Source organism: Notothenia coriiceps, unplaced genomic scaffold, assembly GCF_000735185.1.
Source record: "Notothenia coriiceps isolate Sejong01 unplaced genomic scaffold, NC01 NC01_scaffold00016290, whole genome shotgun sequence".
NCBI lineage: Eukaryota > Metazoa > Chordata > Actinopteri > Perciformes > Nototheniidae > Notothenia > Notothenia coriiceps.
The window spans coordinates 31,409-54,971 of NW_011348991.1; the positions used below are offsets into that span (position 1 = coordinate 31,409).

The window sequence follows — 23,563 nt, forward strand, 5'->3', positions numbered from 1 at the left end:
ACCAATCGGATCGAATACCGATTACTTATATTCTTGCGGAAGATTATTGGTCACTCATTTCCAGTGTAGAATATACTGGATCGATATGTTTTTATTCATCTTTATTTCATTTGTTCCATGTGCTTATCGATATACGGTGTTCATTTTTTTTATTCAACAATAAGTTTTGTTCTATCGTCAAATTTTCGCCCTCACTAAACATTTTATAGGTATATTTTTTCTCTAGACGGAATGGTCAAGACAAAGTATACCCACAACTCTCTACATAGTCTAGGAGGATTAACCGAGAGTTTCACGTGGTCGTAACTACGGAAAATTGAGTTGAGTTGTTTTGTTTAGAAGGGCCCCCAATAACAAGAAAGTTATTGAATGTATGATCAGTATGACAGATGAACAGATCGCCACTGGGCTTACAACTAAAGACACAGCCACGCAAAACTGCGGCATGTGTACGGCTCCTTATGGATACTGCAATTTATGAAGTGCCAGAGCGGCGTTGTGGGGCTCTCCGTCAGCACTAAACCCCTGTCAGACGAGGCACACACCACGTGATGACACGTTAGGCTTGTGTTGTGTTCAAGGACCCTGACCTTGGCCAGGAAAACAGGCACTCGCTTGTTTAATTTTTTTGCGATCTAGATTCCTTTTTTCATCTGTTTATAAATTACCTCGAGGGCCGTACCAAATGGTCTCGCGGGCCGTATACGGCCCGGGGGCCGGAGGTTCCCCACCCCTGCTTTAGATGATCCAGAAGAGGATTGGGAGAATGTCATATGGTCAGATGAAACCAAAATAGAACTTTTTGGTTAAAAACTCAACTAGACGTGTTTGGAGGAGAAAGAATGCTGAGTTGCATCCAAAGAACACCTACTGTGAAACAAGGGGGTGGAAACATCATGCTTTGGGGCTGTTGTTCTGCAAAGGGACCAGGACGACTGATCCGTGTAAAGGAAAGAATGAATGGGGCCATGTATCGTGAGATTTTGAGTGACAACCTCCTTCCATCAGCAAGGGCATTGAAGATGAAACGTGGCTGGGTCTTTCAGCATGACAATGATCCCAAACACACCGCCCGGGCAACGAAGGAGTGGCTTCGTAAGAAGCATTTCAAGGTCCTGGAGTGGCCTAGCCAGTCTCCAGATCTCAACCCCATAGAAAATCTTTGGAGGGAGTTGAAAGTCCGTGTTGCCCAGCGACAGCCCCAAAACATCACTGCTCTAGAGGAGATCTGCATGGAGGAATGGGCCAAAATACCAGCAACAGTGTGTGAAAACCTTGTGAAGACTTACAGAAAACATTTGATCTCTGTCATTGACAACAAAGGGTATATAACAAAGTATTGAGATGAACTTTTGTTATTGACCAAATACTTATTTTCCACCATCATTTGCAAAATACAATGTGATTTTCTGGATTTTTGTTTTTCTCATTTTGTCTCTCATAGTTGAGGTATACCTAAGATGAAAATTACAGGCCTCTCTCATCTTTTTAAGTGGGAGAACTTGCATAATTAGTGGCTGACTAAATACTTTTTTGCCCCACTGTATGTGCCTTGATGTTAAAAAGGATGTGCCACATACAAGGTGATTATAAGACACAGTGAAAGACAAAACATCATAAATCACAATCAAGACGTACATAAAAAAAACCTTTATTATTGTTGTAAGGTAAGATTGACAACAACATGCTTTTACCACAATAAAAAATTAAAAGATATTGCACTGGTTTTACTCTAGCAATGTTTTTTTTCTCTCTTAATGTCCTTCTCAAGCTTTAACGGTGCACAGATGAATCTTCCTTCTCCTCTTCGTTACTCTTTAAAGACAAAACACAAAAACACACAGCTTGGAAATCCTGCCCTCATCGACAAGAGTCAAGTCTGTCAACGTTTCTCACACACGACCCCTCAGAGGCAGATAGGAGCTCAACAGACGGCACACTGAAACATCACTGCATCTGCTGTTTCGTGGTTCTGAACATGTGTGTGTGTGTGTAGCTTCACCTCGTACCTTGTCATACCCAAAGCCTCTAGTTGGAATCCTCTATGTGCCTCACAGACAGAGCTGGTTAATTCACACGCTCAGATTGAGAGATTTACGGAAGCTCCTTAGTGACAAAACGGATCCTTCCATCAGTCTGTAATTCATGGTTTGATATCTGCAAGCACGCAGGGACATCTTAAAAAAATCTCTTGTTTTAAAACTGTAATAAATGTAAGAGAATGCACACACCTTCTATCTTTTAATTTGAAAGCTTCCTGCAGCTGTTTCAACAGGATTCACAAATATGTATGGAAATTAATTGGTGTCAATAATACCACAAGATATGTCCAGGCGCATGCTCTCAATTCCCAACTTTCACACTGATTACAGATTCAATTTGGCCCCTAGGCCGTTAAATGAACTTACGAGGCTCAGTGTCTGGTTTGTGGGCCTCAGCCGCAGAGCAGCAGAGGTGCATGATGGGTACACACAGGCTGCAGGCCGAACAAACTGCTAACAGTGTAACTGCTGAACTGACCGGACCGAACCGAGCCGAGCCTGAGGGATGATGGGAAGTGTTTTAGTGGGCCAGCGTGTGTGTGTGTGTGTGTCAACAGGCTCAGGGCTGGAGATTAATGACTCCACCAGGGAACCTGACACTTGCTTCACTCTCCAGCAGATGGCCAGACCATCATCTTTACACTCGGGAGAAGGTGTGTTTGTGGGGTAAGTATGTGTGTGTGTGTGTTTATCCTGTTAGAGGAGATGGTAAACTGGCACCGGTGCATTAGATGGCACAAGTATTGATCTGTGTGTGTGTGTGTGTGTGTGAGACAGCTGTCTGTGTAGCACTAATAGGACGACCAGCTGCGAGCAGAAGGACTGGAGTGTGTGTGATTACACACAAACACACTCAGGTTCCAATTATCTGCAGATGAAGTGGACAGCGGTGTTTCATCAGAATGTAAAACTGAAACTCTGACAGCCTGTGGAGATTAAAGCACCGACAAAAACTCATACTGAAAGATTATTGAGGGACAAAATGATTGATCAAGAGTCGAATTTCAGGTTTGAATTAATCAGGCTGTCTTAATTGGTCAGGATTCAAGAGCACACGGGGACAAATCATGAAGCAACAAGCTGAGTTATTGTGGTTTTATCGAGGCACTGATTTTGGATCTGATTGAAATATAATGGTCAATATTTGTTTCTTTTTGGTAAGGGTCACTAAACTAAACGTGTAGAGACCCTTTCTAAAAGGACCTTTATCATATCTTTGGCATTTCTGTATAGACTTTACTTGTAATTCCCGGACATATCAAGTTCTGCTGATAATATTGCAGCTCTAGTTTTAGTTTCAGATTCAGAAGTATAAAAGCCTGATGTTGGGTGCCACCAGTCTTAGAATTTGTGCAACAAAGCACAAAGTATCATATTCCGAATGACCTTTGCTCTTTAATAAGCTCGTACCAGGTACATGCCCAAACCCGCCAATTATTTACAGCCAGATGTGTTACTCGCACAAATCTACACAAAGACTTGTGTTTGCATGCTCTAAAACTTCAGTCAGTGCTTATTAATCTGTCCGTGCTCGCTCTCAATTACAACCTGCTGACTGATTCTACAAATGTGTTGAGATGTTGTTTCACTTTGTCCTCTTTTGTCTCTGAAATAGTCTTCTAATTGTCCTGGTGAAACCACACTAAGAGGCAAGAAGCTTGTGTTGTGTGAATAACATCCAATGTGGTCGGTTAATCAACAGGACTTTTCATATCTGACGCCCCAAACGGACAGAAATAGTTTTTAAAATGATTAGTCTCAACGTCTCGTCTTATGGGCCGGAGTGAACTGCAGATACATCTTGAGATGTTACCAAGTCAAACAGTTTGCTTCCTCTCCCATGAGCCTAAATGCTGATCATCTCTACAGACGCACCTGTTAAATCCATTCTGCGCCGCCATGAGACAAGAGGGGCGACATGCACGAGAGCGGAGATGATTTTGACATGTGTGCGCTGAATCCTCTCCTTTCTACACACCCTCCATCACAGGTGACCTCTTCATCACACAGCTAAATACTCACACCACATATTCACAGGTCAGGAGTCACCTAAACACGTCATTGGTAATTATCCTAGCCTGTCAGAGGAGATTGATTGCTACAGGCAACAAGTTCCATTGACACAAAAAAAACACATTGAGATACAAAAACAAGAACATGTAAACATATTACAGAGATTGCCACAGTCAGACTCTAACAGAGTCTTTCAAAGCGAGCCTGAAAGCTCTAGTCTAGTTAAACTGAAACCGGTGAGCTCGGCTTTCTCTCCCGACAGTGACACAACACACTGAGGGAGGTTCAGTTCATCTTTAACTCACAGGAACATCCTGCTTTTCAGAAAACGTTCAAATGTACAACACAAGTGGACTCACACCAGGGGTTGGGCTCGGTGTGCATTCAATGAAATGGGAATTCTTTAAAACTGTCAAATAAACCAAAAAGAAATAAAACATCTTGCCTTCAAAGGAACAGTAGGAATCAGGAGCGGGATCACAACGGACTAAATGAAAGATAATATATCCGAGAAATAACAAACATGAGAAATTGTTTTTAACAGGCTTACTGCACTTTAGTTTTAGCGATAGCAGTACTGAGCTCCAACCCAACACACAGCAGTGAGCGGACAAAAATCTCCTTCGGCTTTCCTTTTAGTGATTCCTTGCCTTTCGTTTGACAAATGAGATAAAAGTTTTGTGCAAAGCCTGACGCCCGACACGTAGAGGGCTCGAGCGGCCACAAACACAGGTAGCAGGGTGTGATCCTAAGACACACGCACGCAGACACACACTCAGGGTATAAAACAGATGCAAACAGAACTTTAAATATTCTTATACACATGTGTATCTGTATATATAAACATACACACACAGATTACCATGCACAAATTAACAAAGCTCTCTCCCTCTCACACACATATACAAAGTCAAGTCTGATGACTTTACAGGATTATAGGCAAAAAACACAGCAAGTTGGTCCAGATACCAAATAAAACTACCGCAGCCTTCAGAGGCTGATGGGGCGAGAAATAAAAAGGCGGTGGTCCAACCGAAACATGTTTTCTAAAATAACCTCAGTCAATTTAAGCAAGCTCAGTTTCGGTTCTTCAGCTGAGTGTCGATAAAACCAATAAATCAGTGTTCAAGTCCTTGGCTTCCTTTCTATGCGTGTGTTTGGAACTAAAACACGTGTAAAGGGGCAATCTAAATCTGAAGTGCAGAGTTAAAACACATTTGATAAGCCTGCTAACGTGGTATATACAGTATAGAAGAACTAAAGGGAGGGCAAGTGTGCTAATGCTAATATGCTAGGCTTGGGTTTTAAAAAGGATATTTATTCCAGTAATTAGCTTGTCAAATATGAGGGTTTTCTAATAGTTTATCAAAGCGCTAATCTTTTAGTAAATCTAAAATCATTAACTAGAGCTAGAATGCTTTTTTATCTGGCACTAGCAACACATGAAAGTGATGGTTAGCTACTCTAGCTAGCTAGGAGTAAACCCTAAAGAGAGTTTCGTCAATGTCAGAGCTCATGTCATGTCTGGGTGTTTTCCAACATGGAACCAGATGTAATATTTGAATCACAACGCTATAGCATTTTAGCTAGTAGTCACATGTTTAACTAAAGGAACAATGTTTATCATTTCTAGGCAGTGGAGGCTTTCAACTTGGAAGGAATGCAATCTATTCTAGCTCTTAGGGATGAATGGCTAGAACTTGGAAAAAGAACTGAAAAATCTAGGAAAACTTAAATCAATCCAGACTTTAAACATAAAGCTGGGTGATGAGTGAGGAGAGTGGTACAGTTTAGGAATAGGCTGACATTCCCAAGAATCCAATCCTATAACCACGCCTGGAGCCCGTGCTCAGGGGATATACCTCCCTGCCGCAGGCCTGCAGTGCTGAGCCTGAGGGACTACATCTAGAGTGGAGTTTGATTTGGCCTAGTTATCTGGGTGCTGAGTGCACATTGACGGTGCAGATTAAGTACTATTAAAAACAATGTAATGCATTTGCACAGATTGCTAAACATACGCTGCACTTTATTGCTGAGATACAATCTTTTTCAAGGGAAGGGAAGAGGGGAACAAGTGTGTGTTCAGTAAGGCACGTCCTGATCTGTATGTAGAACATGCGTGAAGACTCTGCCAAACATCAAGGTGAAAAGTAATGAGGCAGCACAAGGAGATCGAGAGCAAGGAAGGTGTGTGTGATGTGTCAACGTTTTAAATTGTATGTGCATGGACCACTGAGCTTTTTATTTCTAGCCCCGTACATGTTTGCAGAAAGAGAAAAAAAACCTGCCAACTCATATTGCCATTCAGTCTGAAAGCAGAAACCAAAGAGGACAGGACACCAAAATAACTCACATGAACACCGAGAGCACTGGAATGAAACTAGGACTGCTGCATCTGTCTCCGCTCCTCAACCCTCTCTACGCCTTTCTTTTATTTTGAAAGTGAACCTCTCAGATTAATGACAAGTTACCAATATGTTTTTCTTCCAAAACATGCAGATTGTGTGAGTTCTAAAACCTCGAACCAGCACTGAGCTGTGTGATCTGCTATTTTGGTTCCTGCTGCTACGTCTTCTTGCAGATTGCTTTGTCTTGTTGTGAGGAGGCGGACACGGCGTTGGTGGCGTTGACAGAGGCCGTCTGGGGCTCGGACCTCTTCTGCTGTGGCTCAGCTGCTGCAGAGGATGCTGCGTTTGGGAAAGGCAGAGCGGCTGCTGCGCCCAGCCTCTGTGCAGATGGACACATAGCAGCGGTCTCAGACCCTGATGCGGGCCTTTCTGGGACTTCCTTGCATGACAAAGACGGCAGGGCTGCAAAGTCTTTCTGGGTTAAAGGTTTGGTCTGCGAGGTGGTCAAGGGGGCAGCTGGCTCAGTCTTTTGTCTGGATTGGGACCCTGAAAGGATGGGAGACTGAGGGGTTGGTAGCCCTTTGGATGGAAATGAGAAGGGGCTAGACGGTGGGACTTCTGGGGTGCCACCTCTGGATGGTATCTGGTCTTTCTGGCTCTTGTCAGCAGTGGCGTTCAGTTTGACAGGACCTAGAACACTCTTAGCTACTGTCGCCAGCTGGGACACAACTTTGTCCATGGTACTCTCAGGGGGCGGGACTGGGGAGTTGGCGGAGGAGCTGGAGCCAGAAGTGGACGAGGGTGACACACTCAGACTTGCAGCAGCCGCAGCACAAAGTCTCCGGTTGTCAGCCTCCTTCTTTTCTTTGGGGATACCAGGAGAGGAGCAGGAGGGGCGGGTCTCTTGGCTGTCGGCGGTTAAACTGTCTGTTGTACTGATGGTGGTGGGTCTGGAGTCTCTGGAGTCTCTGGAGTCTGTGGTGCTTCGGGAGTTGGTAGTATTTGTTGTGGTAGAGGGGACTGCGGTCCTGGTGCTGACCAGGGTTTGCTCCCCTGATTTGGGATCAGAGGGTGCAGCCTTCACCATAGGAGTCTTTAGGTCCGATGGAGGAGCAGGCTTGAGGAAAGTGTCCTTGTTGACTGAGATGAATGCACTGCCTGGGGTGGAGAAGGGAAGGGGGCCCTGAATGGGTTTTGCACTTGGCTCAAAAACCTTCCTCTCTTGTCTCACGCTGTCTTCTGCAGATGAGACAGACCTGGGGTCCTTTATTCCCAGAGGGGAGGCGAACTGTCCAGGCTTCGTCTCTGAAACGGAGGGTAGTGTGTGCAAAGGAGTCGGCCTGCCTACCTGTGAGGGCCCCGTGTGGGAGAATGTGGCATGAGGGGTGCAGGGTGAGAGGCAGAGGGACGGCAGGGTGCCTCCAGGCCCGCTCCTCACAGTGGTGGGCCTCAGCAGGGGAGGGGGGGTAAAGGTCGTTCCCCTGCGTCCGTCCTGGCTGTCCTCAGAGCCTTCGTCCGTCTCGTCCTCTGAGGAGTCGACCTCATGGATGGCGTCTTGCTTCTGTAGTGATTCTCTCCTCTCGGCTCTGTCCTGCCGGATGGCGGACAGTTTGTCCTTCAGCTTGCTCTTTCCGGGAGCCAGGCCCAGCGAGCCGGACACCGAGCTGAGGGAACTGTCCCCTTCTTGGCGCCCTAACTTCCTGGATGAGGAGGAGTGTTTCTGCAGGCTGCCCTTCTCCACGCCGCGTCCGGCAGAGGACAGCAGACCCTCGCTGGCTGACTCCTGGGTGGGGGAGGGATGAAACAAAAAAGATATGACAAAATGTAGAAATCCTTCAATATAGTAGTTCAGTCAGCAGCTACACACTGATAAGATGACAATCACTCTGGCAAAATAACAAACTAGTTTGTGTCGTTGGTGATTTCTCTGTTGCTGGATCCTTTTGAAGAACATCAAACAGAAAAGGTTCTTTCAGGTTTAAATGTAATTCGCTTCAATGAGCTGCACAGAATTGCTTGTTTGGAAAAAGTTGTGTGTCTGTCTGTAAATATTTAACTTTTCTTTGTTGCCTGAAAATTATTCTCGGGTTAATGTGTTGTTTCCAAATCAAACAGATTGATTCAACTTTGTAGATCTAAAAGACATTTTATTTCCCGGTCATGCACATTCCTGCAGAAATAGCCCTCATCCAATACATCGAAATTGGAGAACCACTGCGTTTTGCAAGAGTATCAGAATCTTTGTAAAGCCATCCCATCATCAATAGAGGTTAACATTTTTAGACAGTATTATGGCATCAATATATTGTCAACTTATGTGATGAAGTCCTACCTGTAGGCTCGTTAGGCTGGGTTCCCTCTGCAGAATCTCTTTCTTAAACTCTGAGTGTGAGATGTCCAGACTGTGTTTCCGGCTTGTTACAGACGCTCCCCCCGCTGTCACGCCAGAGGGAGATGAGGGGGAGTTAGCGAGGGAGGAGGCGAGCTTCTCAGCTGACTGCACCCTCTTGAGGAGCGGAGAGCGTGGAGGCTCTGCGCTCTTAGGCCTGGATATCTGCCTCACCAGGGGAGGGGAGGAGTGGAGCTTCACGGGGAACGACTGACCCACCGCAGACTGGGCCAGAGCGTGGCAGGGCAGAGGGGAGGGGGAGCGCTGGGGCGAGCTGCTCTGAGGGGTGGGTGAGGGAGTGCGGGCCAGAGGGGAGAGAGGGATGTTGCCGGCGGACTTGCGTCGGGGGGAGCGGTACTGCCGCTGGAGTTTGGGGGCGAGGCCGTGCAGAGAGCTGGGCCTGATGTGGCCGGAGCTCGCTGGGGAGTTAGGGACGCTGGAGCTGGGGGAGCTGCTCTGAGAGGAGTTCCCCCCAACTGAGGGGACAAGAAATACATTCATAAATACACTTTAGATGTGATGGCAGTATCTTTATACAAAAATGTATATAGGTATAAAATAAAGTGTACAGATATATACAATTATAAGAGATTGTTATATATAAATTATACATAGCTTTTTTTACAATATATTATACATACTTTTAGGGATAATTTCTTGGGGTTAGGGGTTTTTACAATATAATTACAAAAAATCAACCTAACCATTTTTTCCATTTATTCTGAATATTTAAAGCTAAATATATAGACAAGTTATTCCCATTGCTTTGATTGTACACATTAAATATGTTACAAAAAAGCATAATTACGTAATTTGCTATTTTCTTTCCATGTCTTATCACTATAAACTCAACTTCTAAGGTTTTTAACAATCTGTTTCAAACTTTATGGACCAAAACAATTAATAATGATTAGGAAACCAATAATTGATCAATAATTAGAATAATTACAAGTAGCTATACTCTTTATCCTTACAAGTACATTTATGTAGAATATGTTTCTTTTTTTGTAAGAATCACTGTTTTACCCTTGATGAGGGAGAAATGCTAAATATCTTCAAACTGTCAAATATCATCAGAATCACTGTTATTACAAAGTAGGTTTACACATATGAGATGACTTATCATTCAGTCCCTGAAAGCCATTGAATAGATGTTAACATTGCAGAACAGTGTTTCTAACCTGAGTGGGCGGAGTCTGGCGTGGACCTGTAGCCCTGTGTGGGGCTCCGTGGGGACAGGTTGTGTGTGGGCGAGCCGGGGCCGCTCTCCCCTGAGGACAGGGAGCGGTTCAGAGAGGACAGACTGCGGCTGGTGTGCAGCAGAGACGCCTGCTTGGTGATCTTCCTGAACAGAGACGTCCTCTTCTTGCTGGCACTGAAAAACACAACAGCTTACTCAACGACCCTGCTTGGAATACACACAAAGTGATGTCTGATACAACACAGCTGTGTGTCTCACCTGTCCTGTCCCTCCTTGGTCTTTGTCTTCTTGTTACGTCTCGCCATCTTGGACCTTTGACCCGTCTTCCGAGCAGGGCCGACCTTTATGGAAGTGTTCTCAAACGGGGTGGCAGCAATGGACACTTTAGGACCGCTCTGAGGGACGGAGAGCATTACAGATCTGGATTTAGGTGTCTTACTTAGATTAATGTGTCCATTTGAATTAAATAAAACAAATGTGTATGTAATATGTTTTACTTTACAAACAAAATGTATGTTGTTAGTAATAGAATGAGGAAAAGAGTAACAACAAGAACATCAATAAAAACAAAACTTAATTAAGGCATAAGTGTACAAATATATTATGTTAAATATGTTTTACTGTTATTCAAGACCTTTATGACGAAGTGTCAGTACTTCTGGCAGGAGTGAAAACTATTTCATGATGGATGTTTTTATGTCAACAATTTTTTTTTATTTGAACTAACATTAGTTTTGAACAAAAAGCAGCAAATAATACAATATTTTTATGTCCTGATAAAAAAAAAAGAAGACTAAAATCAAGATAAATAAAATAACTTGGTGTACACTGAGTCTGTTTATCAATACTGTGTGTTTTCCATAAAACATAGAGTTTAATTTAATGCAGTTTGTGTGTACCTTCAGTATGAGCTCCACCACCTCTGTGTGAACCAGACCGTGAACCGCCTCTCCGTTGACCTGGGTGATGAGGTCTCCCTCCCTCAGCCCTGCCTCGTGGGCCGGACCCCCCTCCTCCACATGCTGAACAGAGAGAGATGGTCAGAGGACGAATGGGAAGAAGGCAGGGAAAGACCTATGGGCTTAGCTTGTTGTTTACTGCCATCTTCTGTCAACAACAAGAATCCCCACATCCTGACACACACTGACTAAAGCTAATCTGGATCATCTTTACAACAATACACTTATATAATATTAGTTACTGTTTATCTTCTACACTTTCCCTTTTACTTTTAAAGGTCATTTTACAGTATATGCTAATTTGAATAAATACTTTTTTGGTTGAATCCATATTTGTTGTCGCCATTTTTGTCTCCTTGTGGGACTCACCCAGACCATGTGGTGTACGGTGTAGATGTCGGAGTCTCCCATGTACACCCGGATGGCCCTCAGGGTGAAGCCGTACTTCTTGCCCACTTTTTGGATCACGATGGCCGGCTTGGGGTTGATCACGGCCGGGGACAGGTCCCGGCTCGGGGAAGAATCACGTGACGAGGGGTTGGATGACAGCGAGTGGGGCGACATTGGGCTGGCCAATGGAGAGGCTCCGTGGTGGTCTAAGAACAGACATAATGGATATTTGATATAGTGGAAATGTGGTGTTCTTAAAGTACAATCCTAGATCTTCCTTTTTCTAGTCAAGCCAGGATCACACTTAAATATTATCCCAAAATCTGTTTCTATTGTCTTTAAGGGCTGCTTTATTCTTAATATCTTTTGTGCAGAGAAATCTGAGCTTTAAAGGGCTTTTTCACATTATTTGAAGTGGGGTTGTGTGAGGCCTTTATCCATACAAAATGATTTGACCTTGCAAAAACCTGGGGAGGCTAGTCTACCTCAGCCTCAAACAGTTAGCTAGTTTGTGATATTGTTGTTTTAAAGGCAAATAACCAAACAAAGCAGCAGTAAACCACTTATTGTTTTTGTCAATTGATTCTGGTGGCTTTAAAGGAAGTGTAAAAGATACACAGTAAAATCCGGAGTGTTCATTTAACACTCTGTAGATAAGGAGGTCTCCCTTGAAAAAGAGATCGATGATCTCAATGGGATTCACCTGGATAAATAAAGGTTTGAAATGAAATGAAAGGACCATATGTTCACTGGCTCAGTGTTTTAGCATTAATTCAACGTCGAAAGGGACCGTCTGATAGTGTTAAAAATATTCTAAATATTGTATAAAATGGAACGATATCAATGTTTTTAATTTCTTTCAGGTGGCCAAAATACTGTTTGCTTTTTTCCTATCTTTTTCTCTGAACTTGGAGTGTGGCAACCAACATCTACCCCAGCCAACCCCAATTAGCGGCCCGCGGGCCAGATCCGGCCCGCGAGAGGCAAATGTATGGCCCGCGCTGATCTACTGGCATTCACTTGTTATAACATAAAAACATAAAATAAATGTCCGCGGTTTCGCTTTATTTTGACCTCCGTCGACACTCGTAAACCTGACCCATGACCTTATCGCGTGGCATATGCCGACGTGCTTCGCGCGCTAAATTACTCGTCACCACCTTGGAATAGCGGCAAACACATATAAACAATAGCTCGCCAGGCTAGCCGCCTGTCATCCCAGCCCAGCGATTGACCAACATGTCACTAACGGGCGCCGTGGATAACTCAAACCCAGGATGGAATTCTCTAAGGAGAGGAAGGGTAGACCAGGCGGAGACCGTCTGAGTTCAATGACTGCTGCTGATGACAGAAGTACTCTGTTTTTCTTACCGGACCAACGTCACATGCTTAAGTTGTTTTTGAATGGCCGATAGTGTAGTGCATAATCAAACTTGTTATTAAATCAGACCTGCTAAAGCCCTGCACTTCATCTTTCTATCGCAGCCCAAATTGCGTGCTAGCTATCCAGATGCTGAATCTAACCGAAGCAACACTCAAGATACCGGTCATTCCAGCTTGCATCCTACATCTGTCTGTCTCCACATGCGAATAACATCTACCGCGCCGACAGCGCATCAGCTGCCTCATTGCACGTCTCTGGACGCTTGGACTGAGCAAGAGCAGCCGTTTGCTGATGCTGGTTATCTCAGCGGTGTGCGAATAGACATGCTTCATGAAGTTTTCATCAATGAATGAAAACCACAAAAAGGGTTGTCGAGCTATTAAGCAAGTTGCGCGTCGGCTTAACACCGGCAACCTAGAAGAGTAGAGGTTTTAGCGTTGTGCAGTCTATTCAGGATATGATGACAGACGCATGTGGCTGAGATCTTAGCCTGCTCTCGTCTGTGGAACAGCTGTTCGTTTCGTACGATCTTTTTTGATGGAAGATATTCGGGAGAGCTTGCTGTGTTTGCGCTTACTCTGCCCGGGTCCACACGACCGGGAAATAATCTTCCACGGAGGCTGACACAGTTCTTCTCGAATAGATGGTTTGAATGTGAGTCAAATCGTCTCCTGTTGTAACTGACGGGCTCCGTCGATGGTTGGAACGCACAAAAGGCTTAGGTAAGCCGGCTTTCCGCCGGTTGAACCCGCGCTTCTGACATTCACTGCATCATTCACAAAATCAGTGTGTGCGCAAAACTGTGGTCAAAAAATGAAAGAAACGATGGATACTGTGAAGAGACTGGTTAACTTTGTGCGTTGAGAGCTCTAGTCTGCAGCATCGCCTTTTAGATCGTTGCTAGAGGAAATGTCATCTGAACCAAGGATCTCTTACTACACAACGATGTTCGCTGGCTGAGCAAGGCCGTGTGTTCGGAGAGAGGTGTGGCGACCTGCGTGATGACTGGTGGTCGTTTCTTTCTATCAAGCCTGCAGAGCAAAAAGCCCATGAGTTTTTGAGCTTTTAACTGACACCAAGGTGATAGCAGATGTTCAATTTTTTGTGTGACATCATGTCTCATCTAAATCACCTTAACTGCAGCTGCAAGGGCAAGAACCACACTGTTGCTGAGATGTACGAGGCGGTTGAAGCTTTTCGGTCAAAGCTGCACCTTTGGAGAGAGATATTCATGGGAGGAGCTGCACTTTCCACGTCTGCGTGAGCACTGCAGGAGAATGAAATGCCGGGAAGATCCAGTAATGAGGATTTTGTGTCAAACTGGCAGAAAACTTCAAGGAGCGATTTGAAAGCTCCCCTAAAATCTCACGTGACATCCTCCTCTCCTCAGACAGCCGTTCTCTGTGTCAGCAGACGGGCAGTGGACTGGAGAGGCCAAAAAGGGCGGTGCCTTCCATAGAAGAGGGAGCTTCTTCAGATGGAGGTCTTAGAGATGGGAAGCTCTGAGTTGCTGAAAGCTCAACACAAGGATGCACCAGTGTGTGACTTTTGGATCAACGTGGTTCCCCAAGCTCGTTTCAAAAACACCAGAGCTATTGCTATGTTCCTACTCACAATGTTCCCCTCAACATACATCAGCGAATCAGGATTTTCTTCAATGAATGCTATCAAAAGCCAGAACAGGAGCAGACTCTCCAGTGCACATCTTGGACAGTGCCTCAGGATTGCCACAACAGAATACAAGCCCAACATCAGACAGGTTGCTTCATCCCGCCGCTCTCACTTCTCTCACTGATTGGTGAGTGAACAACATCAATTTATTTTTGCAATTTGTCAATTCTATTGTGGTATAATAATTATTAAGACAAAATAACCATTTATAGTTATATTTTATATGTACATTCATTTCCTAAATAAAATGCTACGCAGCGTAATTAAAAACAAATTATTAATATGATAGAGAAAAAACCTTGAATAATGCAGGGCTTTTAACAACAGCCCACAAACTGGTTAAATTGAATACAACATTAAAATAATATATTAAAAATAAAGTAAAAAAAAAACAATACTATTTGTTATTTACAGCCTGATATTATTTGGTACACGTATTTAAAAATGTTAAAACTAATAATGTGGTGTATTTTGGTACGACATTATAAAAGTAACTAACTGAAACTCTCTCTCTGTCTTCCTGTCTTTCCCAGTGTGTGTGTGTGTTACAGTGTTTGCTGAATTGGATGTGGACCTGTCTGACTATTTGATCAGAGTTCACTCTGTTGTTTTTTTGTTTTGTTTTATTGTTATGCCCCATCAGACCACAGCAAAATCATTTGTATTCGTTAAAGCATTTATTTATTATTATTGTTAATAAATGTTTGATTTCGGTATAATTTTGTTTCAAGGATGCATTTTTCCTTTACTCTCAACACAGGGTTTGTTTAATTACTACTGCCACTACTACAACAATTATAATAGAGGTAACATCTGCACATAGTGTAAAACAACTTTTAGTGACACATAACATTTTGGCCCTTAGCTTGTCATGCTTGAAAAAAATTGGCCCTTTGGTAAATATAATTGGGGAACCCTGATCTACCCCATTCAACCCCATTGAAAACAACCAACCTTCCCTTTAAAATTGAAAAAACATTGACTATGATCCTGGCTCTCAGCATTCAGCAGCACCCTAGCACCCTAACCCCCCCCCTGCTCCCGGCCACACACTGACCTGCAGGGATCATCAGTGACAGCGTGGTGGCAGAGGCTGACTTGATGACCTTGTTGAGCGGTCTGGAGCTGGATGTGGGCGTGTCCCCCGACAGCAGCCGGTGGCGAGCCCTGCGCGCCGCCAGGTCGCTGATGGCTCTGGGAGTGGACGGAGAGTCGCTGTCTGTCGCAGCTTTAGTGGGTCCGCCGTTACTGACGGTACGTCTGTGACCACGATCAAACACGTCGCCTGAACTACCCGCTGCAGGACGAGAGGAGGGGAGAGAGAAGGGTCAGAATAAGGGTTGTTGGTTTTTAATGGCACATGTTGGTCTAACACAATACAATTGGATTTGAGTAGAGTTCAGGGAATAAATTATTTAACATAATCAGGGTGATTACAGATATTACAAATTAACAAAGAAGATATTCAAAACGTATTTTTTGACAAATCATACAGAAGGTTTTAGGTGGATTTGTCAAGTTAGGACAGGCAGAGAGGTTGAATATACTGTATGTACATTTCGCAGTCAGAATATAAATGGTATTGTAAAAGTAAATTAACATAAGAACCTAAAAACATGTCATTCAAAACTCTTAACAATATGTAAAAATATGTATTTTTCAATTGACATTATAATACCTTTAAAAAACCTAGAGACACACTAAAAAAAAGGATTGCTCCAGTAAAGCTGCAGTTTTGATCAATGGTTATTCCTCATTCAAATTAAACAGGTTTTTCATTTGAATGGAACCCAAAGAATATTCCTTCCCTGCGCTAGTTCTAAACAGTGACTTTTACATTGAAAACAACATGTGTAGCTATGTCATGGTCTGCTGTTGTGTTGTACTGACGTGTGAGCGTGGCCTTGCTGAGCTGACTGGAGGCGGAGGTAGGAGACTCTTCCAGTTTCAGCTCTCGCTCCACTGGGAGCTCTGGGATGGCGAGGGGCAGCTCCTCGCTCCGGGGGCCCCTCAAAGAACTCAGACCCAACAGGCTGGGGCTCTTGCGGTTTCCAGCTGCACCGGAGAAACCAATGATACACATCCAGGATTAGAGTTACAGATCATTATATTTATTTTTCATAAAATATATGAATCTATTGGCGTCTACTTCAGGGTTTCTCTTACGATGTTGAATTAGGGTAATTGTGGGTTAGTATATCAAGTTTAATATGCAGCCAGGAAAGGGGGGTTCTGAGAAAAAACGTAGAATTCCCATGATTAGACTTTTAAAGGTATCAGAAAAAAATAGGATATTCTTTAAGAATAAAGTTGTAAATTAACACGAAGGAAAAAGGACATACATTTACAATGAATAACATTCAGAGATTTTAAATTCAGAACAGTTGAGGGAAAACTATTTTGTGTGATAAGGCTTTGAACAATGTTGTTAGCTGACTTTCTTTCTTGTAATTTGTCCCCTTTTATCTTAGAAACTAAGAAGAGTTTCTTCCTGACAATGATTGACTTCCAGGCTGTCAGAATGTACCTTGACCTCCCTCTTCCTCTGAGGAGATGGCGAAGCGAGGCATCTCGATGATGGCGGAGCAGCAGCGTCTCCGGACGGTTAGCGGGGGGCTGGAGTCGCTTTCTGTGTGGGACGACTCCGAGACAGAGAGACGCTTCCGCAGGCTGGGGAGGGAAATTAGGAGAGGATGTGAGAAACGAGAACACACATCTAACATACTGCAAAGCAACAGAGAACACTTTTACTATGACTATAAAACATATTCATTTCTAATTCACTGGCAGGTAAGTATCAGGTAAAATAACACATCTACAGTAGTTCCAGTCAACAGTTCTCAAATCCCAGCTTGTTTTTTGGATGAATCAATAGACAAACGCAGGAGAAGACCATCTGAAAAGCATTATTATTATTATTATTTCTATGAGGTGTGTTTTATGGAGGCCTCACATCTCTGGAGATCCCACCAGCCAGGATCGATCTCTGGACTTGAGTCCGCTCAGGCTGTCCATACGGTCTCCTCCCTCCTCACTGAGGCTGCGTTTGGTGGGCGGGGGGGTCCTCCTCTCCTCGTGCAGGGACAGACGCTCCATGCTGCTGTACACCTGAACACAACACGACATGTGTGTTAAGACAGTTCATGTTTTTATCATTCCCCACCATAGGCTTTTAAAGCCAGACTTATTGAACCTGTCAACTCATGTTTGGGAACACATATGAATGACAGAGTAAGATGTCATATTGTTTTATTTAGATAAAATATATGTTGAGACAAAATTAAGTCCCTATCCAATATATCTCTTAAATATAAAAACGTTAAGAAATAAGAAAGCACTCAAAACTTCAAAATCAATTCTGAAAATATGCATCTGGATTTGGATCTGATCCAAATGTGGATTTATTTTGCTCTGAATTTAATCAACTTTTTAAATGTATTGTTCAATTCTTAAACATTTCCTTTTAATTATTATTATTGGTTTAATTTATTTGATTGTATTAACTTACTCTTCTTTATGGCTATTATAATTTTCACAACAAAATATATAAGCCTTACATAAACATTATTAAATACATTATTTCATGACTTTGTGCAAATTTAAAACATAAATAATATTTGTTATCATAAAACTATAATTTGCATTTGAATAAAAAAAAAAAAGCTTGTTAATAGTATAATGGCATAAACTTCCGTAAAATATTTTTACAGATAACATACCAGCTTGGATGCAATACTTTCAGTTTTTGAGCCATGTTTCTCAATGGGTCGCACTCAACAGTAAATGTATTTGTTTTATTTTGAAATTCAATCTGTCTTTCAGTGGATAGTTTGAATGTATGTATCTGTACCTTGCTGAAACGAGGAGAGCAGGAGGAGAACTGTCGAATCTCCACGGGTTCTTCATCATTGGTGTCGTCTTCATCCTCTGAATCTACATGGTGGTACCGGTCAGAGCGAGCTGAGAGACACAAACAAGCAGGTTATTGTGTGTGGTGATAACTGTGTGAGCACGTGTCATTTCAGAGAGGGGGAGATTTGGAAGAATCGGTGGGAGACGTACTGTCAAAGTAGCTGGTGTCGTCCTCAGACTCCAGCTGGGGGATGAACTCTGCCTTTTGCCTCAGCAGGCTGTTCCAGTCCAGCTCTGTGAAGAACTGGTGCTGCTTCACCTCAAAGGCACTTCCTTTGGAGATGAAGGAGAGGGTGGAGAACAGGGGGGGTGAAAAGTAAAGGAACAAAGAAAGAGAAGAAACAGATGAGAACATACATCGGCTGCTTCAGTATCAGATTTGATCAGCTTTGGGCCAACCACTCGCTGGAGACAGACTAACAAACACAAGCAGGTTCAAACTTCGGACAAAGTAAAACAGGTTCCTGAAAAAAAACGTTTCAATAATGTTTACTACATTTTCAGAGATCCTGGTCAGCGTGTGTGTTACCTGTGCCCAGTCTCTCCAAAGGGTTTTGTCTCAGCAGTTTGCAGATGAGGTCCTGAGCCTCGAAAGGTAGAGCTTCGTCGTCCTCCGGCCAGATGATCTCGTCTAACATAAACACAGCGTAAACACAGCGTAAACACATGGACATGTTGTGTCTTTATTACTGAGGAGACTAATGAGAAACAATATAGTGGAACTATAGGTCTCAACTTTTTCCGCTCTGCTTGCATAGAAACATTTCTCCGGAGGGAACTTTGGGATTTTAGTTTTAGCAGACCATTTACATGCACACAAACCTATACAACACACTACAGGAAATGGAAAACTCCAAAAAGCCTAATAAGGCCTTTTAAGTATTTCTTCCACCACCTGATACCAGTAGCAGTAGTTTATTTTCAGAAATCAAACAAGCTTTTACGCTGTTGCCTATCAAACATATCTTTTCCCAACCAATATGTTGTTTCTCTGTGATGTTATTTTTGCTACAGCTAGTGTTAGCAGTTTATTGTTCCTTCATGAAACACATTTGGTGATGGCACCCTGGAGTTGTGTCCTACACAATGCACCTCACTAGCACACATCTAGCAGACAGATAAAAACACGCTCAAGGAGACCCTGAGTTCTTTATCACCGCGGTGCAGCTGTCTTGAGAGGCGGACTCAGATGCTCATAAAAAAGGCATGCAGGGATCAATACAGGTTTATGGCCATTGACTTGCCCTTTCATCAGAGGGAATTCAAAGGAGCAAAGAAAACGCAGAGGAGGAATCACAATTGATTTGATTCCCTGCATGTCAACCCTGTGCTTCTCTGCTGTAGAGAAACATTTCCAACTGTCCATTTCTGATGATTTCATCAAGTCAGCCTGGAAGCCCCCAGGCTCCAACATGAAACATTCAGATACACTGTAAACACGCCTTGCTCAGAGAACAGGAACTACAGCACAAGACATCATTTTTAAGCAGCTCATCCATCGTATAGGAATACATTTACCTTCAACATCTTTTCTGCACTGTGGTGTATTCTGCTCACAGGAACTTATATAAGAAACATGTAGTAGTTTAGAGGAGTCTTGTTAAAAACGTATTATATTACTACTGTGTGTTATTGTATAATTATTGATATTTTTTTCTTTTTTGTGTTTTTTTTTTAGCGCAAATGTGACCGCATGGTTGCATCAAAACTGCCAGCTCAGGAAACACTGGTTTAGATTACTAGTACTTGCTTGAACAGGGAACTAGTTGTTCTAGATTGCAAGCTAACTGCTTACATGCAGCAAGATTTGCCATAGTTGATAAGAATTAGAATGCCTTTATTCGTCACACAGCAGGGAAATGAACGGCGTTACAGCAGCAAATATAAAATACAGATATAAGGATTAAGGAGAATACTTTTATATAGCCGGTAACATTAACGGATTATAAATACATTGTAAAGTGATAAGCATTAATTGAGCATAAATGTATTTTTGTACCAATCAAATCTGGAAGCAAATTCCATTAAGTTCTCTCTGAGATTTCTCCTGCTGTAAAGTGGCCGTCTACTGGTAATGCTGCTGAGTAAACCGATTGCACAAATGACAAAAAGAAAGTGGTGGTACAGCTACTCACCACTGATGACCTGGCCAAACAGCTCCTCTGGTGTGTCTCCAAAGAAGGGAGCGCAGCCCACCAGGAACTCATACAGGATGACTCCCATGGCCCACCAGTCCACCGGCTTGCCGTAGCCCTGACGCAGAATCACCTCTGGGGCGATGTACTCTGGAGTGCCACACACCTGAAGGGGCATCAGCACACAGACAAATCAGTCTGGGAAAAGCGGTTGTGAATATTATGGCAAAGCAAACTAATTAGATTGACATGATTTTGCAATATTTCTGGGAAAACCTGTGGAACTGTCATAATTACTGACAGTTTTATTATGGAGGAGGGAAATGAAGAGGTGCCTATAACTTGTTGGCAAGCTAACTGCGTAAGCTCTCAGGCTATAATAAATGTCTATGACCTTTTTTGATCATCAACTTTTACTTCCCTTTCAGCTGCAAGTTTGCCTTTTTATAAAATCCTCACAAAACACACAAAAAACTGTAAGATATTTTAAAAAGCTGTCGCAAATGTCCTTATTTTGCGCCACAATACGACATAAAATAAAGGTGAACAAGTGAGCTGGTACCTGTTTATCAAGGAACTCTCTGGTGTCTTTCTCTATGTGCCCTTCATACATGTTTGTAGTCAAACTCATCAAACCGATCTTTGAGAGACCGAAGTCTGTCAGCTTAATGTGTCCCATGGACGTGATGAGAAGACTGCAGGAGAGAACAAGGAAAGATTATTTCCAAACGTAAAAAAAGCCGATAAAGCCTCTAAAATACCATTACTTGAACTCATAACACTAAAATAGAACTCAGCATTACTTTCTTACAGTAGGTGTGGCATCCATATTCTTTAACAAATACAACCATCTCTTAAACATATACATAAAAGAAAAGAGGAAGATTTATTGACGAAATAATGAGAAAACACATGTTTTTATTTCACTAATTTGGTAACATATTGGCATTCAGTGGCAGTATGTTGGTGTGTGTGTTTGTGTCTTACTTGTCAGGTTTGAGGTCTCTGTGTACGATGCCATAGTTGTGAAGATACTCTAATGCGAGGACGGTCTCTGCAAAGTACATCCGAGCCATGTCCACCGGCAGGGCTCCGATACTCTTCAGCAGCGTGGCGCAGTCTCCACCTACACAGGACGCTCCGCATTAAACACCACACAACCGCTACGAATGGCAACAGGATAAAGATATAACTAAACTGAGCTTACCCTCCACGTACTCCATCACCATGCAGAGGTGTCTTCTGGTCTCGAAGGAGCAGAACATGGACACCACAAAGGGGTTCTCAGCAAACGTCAGGATGTCTCGCTCCACGAAGGCCTGTTGGATCTGGTTCCTCAGGATCAGGTTCTGCTTGTTGATCTTCTTCATGGCGAAACGCTGCCGGGTCTCCTTGTGACGCACCAGAAACACAGTGCTGCACAGGGGAAACACAGAGGTTACAGAATCAGAATTCAGTTCATTGTACGCTTCTACATCAATCAATACATTTTCTTTGAGTGGATTGTGCATCAGACAGGCTCAGGTTGTTATTTAAAATCTGACAACATTATGGAAAAGACCCTGAAGAGAAATAAAACACTTGACTTGTTGCTTAACGCAGTCTGTTTGTTATTGCGGCAAACCAAGTCATGCCGAGGGAATTTGTTGTAATGCAGCAATTAAATATTCATTTTAGAATATTGAAGATGTGAATATCATGCTGTCTCACCCGTAGGCTCCATTGCTGATGAGCTTGATGTTTTCAAAGTCTTCCTCTCGGGGGGGTTTGGTCTTAGGAGGAGCTGGCGGGACGGTGGTGCTTTGACCCTGAAACACATCAGATATACATGAGACATGTTCATAATTAATAAAGGGATGGAGAAGGAGAGCATCCTCGTTTATTAGTGCTTTAACTGAGGTTCATCCCCGAATATCTCCATTTCCCCTAAATAATTTAATGCATGTAAGAACATCTCTTACGAAAGAGTGTTTTAGAACTTAATGCTGACAGACATACAGTGGTGGATAGTAACAAAGTACATTTACTCAAGTACTGTACTTAAGTACAATTTGGAGGTACTGGTACTTTACCTGTGTATCTTCTACTCCACTACATTTTAGAAGCCAATATTGTTCTTTTTAGTCCATTACATTTATCTAACAGCTTTTGATACTAGTTACTTTTTAGGTTATATTAATAGCGAATACAAAATATAAATCAATGTTTAAATAACCTTTTACATATGTTTAAAGGTTAAGATATCCAGCAATAGTATATAAAGTTATTCAAATTAACTTTACATATACCAGTTGTGATAAAAACAGATGAATAATCACAATAGTAACCCAGTAACTCAATATTTACGATTCTGAAATGGGCCATTATGCATAAAGAGTACTGTAAGTGATAGTACTTAAAGTATATTTCAATAAGGATACTTTAATACTTTTACTTAAGTAAGATTTTGAATGCAGGACTTTTACTTGTAACAAAGTACTTGTGTATAATGTAGTATTGCTACTTTTACAGTAGCAAATCTGAGTACTTTGTCCACCACTGCAGACACAACACCTATTAAACGTGATAATGATATGATGAAGTACTCACATCCACTGACTCATCAGTCTCTGGGGTTTCTGGGTTCCCGCTGTCATAGCTGCTCAGCTGGGCCATTTCTACAGAGACACACAAGAGGCGCATACTTGAGTTCCAGAGACATGCACCGGGGTCGGGGGTCAAGATTAATCTGATTTAAAGGTGGTGTGTATATGCGCTCAGGGCTCCACACTCATGTTGCACATCTACACCGACAAAGTACGTAATCCATATGAAGCAGTGTTCTAATTCCATGTGGTGTTGGAGTTGGAAGGAAAACAATGTTCATGGCTTTGTTCCCAGTGAACACCACAGCTGGTTGAGGATAAAAAATCCCAAACATTTCAGCTCAATGGTCACTGCAGTGGGGAGCGTATTGTATTGCACCACATGAGGCGGCTGAACACGTGGAGACCTGATCTTTTTTTAATCTTAAAGTACCTAACCATCCATCACGGCGCAAAAAGCATGAAGACGTTACACTCGGCTTGAGTGATTCATTCATTAGCTGATTTTCAGCTGCTATAATCCTTCCAGTATAT

General features: G+C 42.8%; 1 protein-coding gene across 1 annotated transcript in view; it reads right to left on the reverse strand.

The window, feature by feature from the left end:
• Positions 1-1,635: 1,635 nt before the first annotated feature.
• The window catches only part of LOC104949476 (microtubule-associated serine/threonine-protein kinase 2-like), a 146,967-nt gene continuing 125,039 nt past the window's right edge, over positions 1,636-23,563 (reverse strand). Inside the window, exons 8-26 of the mRNA XM_010775832.1 lie at positions 23,034-23,172; positions 22,155-22,252; positions 21,652-21,860; positions 21,432-21,570; positions 21,007-21,139; positions 20,445-20,610; positions 18,839-18,940; positions 18,460-18,582; positions 18,248-18,357; positions 17,351-17,505; positions 16,925-17,067; positions 16,288-16,452; positions 15,455-15,694; positions 11,322-11,548; positions 10,893-11,015; positions 10,252-10,388; positions 9,974-10,167; positions 8,736-9,268; positions 1,636-8,186 (exon numbers count right to left, since the gene is read on the reverse strand). Of these exons, the coding sequence (XP_010774134.1) occupies positions 6,621-8,186; positions 8,736-9,268; positions 9,974-10,167; positions 10,252-10,388; positions 10,893-11,015; positions 11,322-11,548; positions 15,455-15,694; positions 16,288-16,452; positions 16,925-17,067; positions 17,351-17,505; positions 18,248-18,357; positions 18,460-18,582; positions 18,839-18,940; positions 20,445-20,610; positions 21,007-21,139; positions 21,432-21,570; positions 21,652-21,860; positions 22,155-22,252; positions 23,034-23,172 (4,702 nt within the window). The 3' untranslated portion in view covers positions 1,636-6,620. The remainder of the gene's footprint in view (positions 8,187-8,735; positions 9,269-9,973; positions 10,168-10,251; positions 10,389-10,892; positions 11,016-11,321; positions 11,549-15,454; positions 15,695-16,287; positions 16,453-16,924; positions 17,068-17,350; positions 17,506-18,247; positions 18,358-18,459; positions 18,583-18,838; positions 18,941-20,444; positions 20,611-21,006; positions 21,140-21,431; positions 21,571-21,651; positions 21,861-22,154; positions 22,253-23,033; positions 23,173-23,563) is intronic.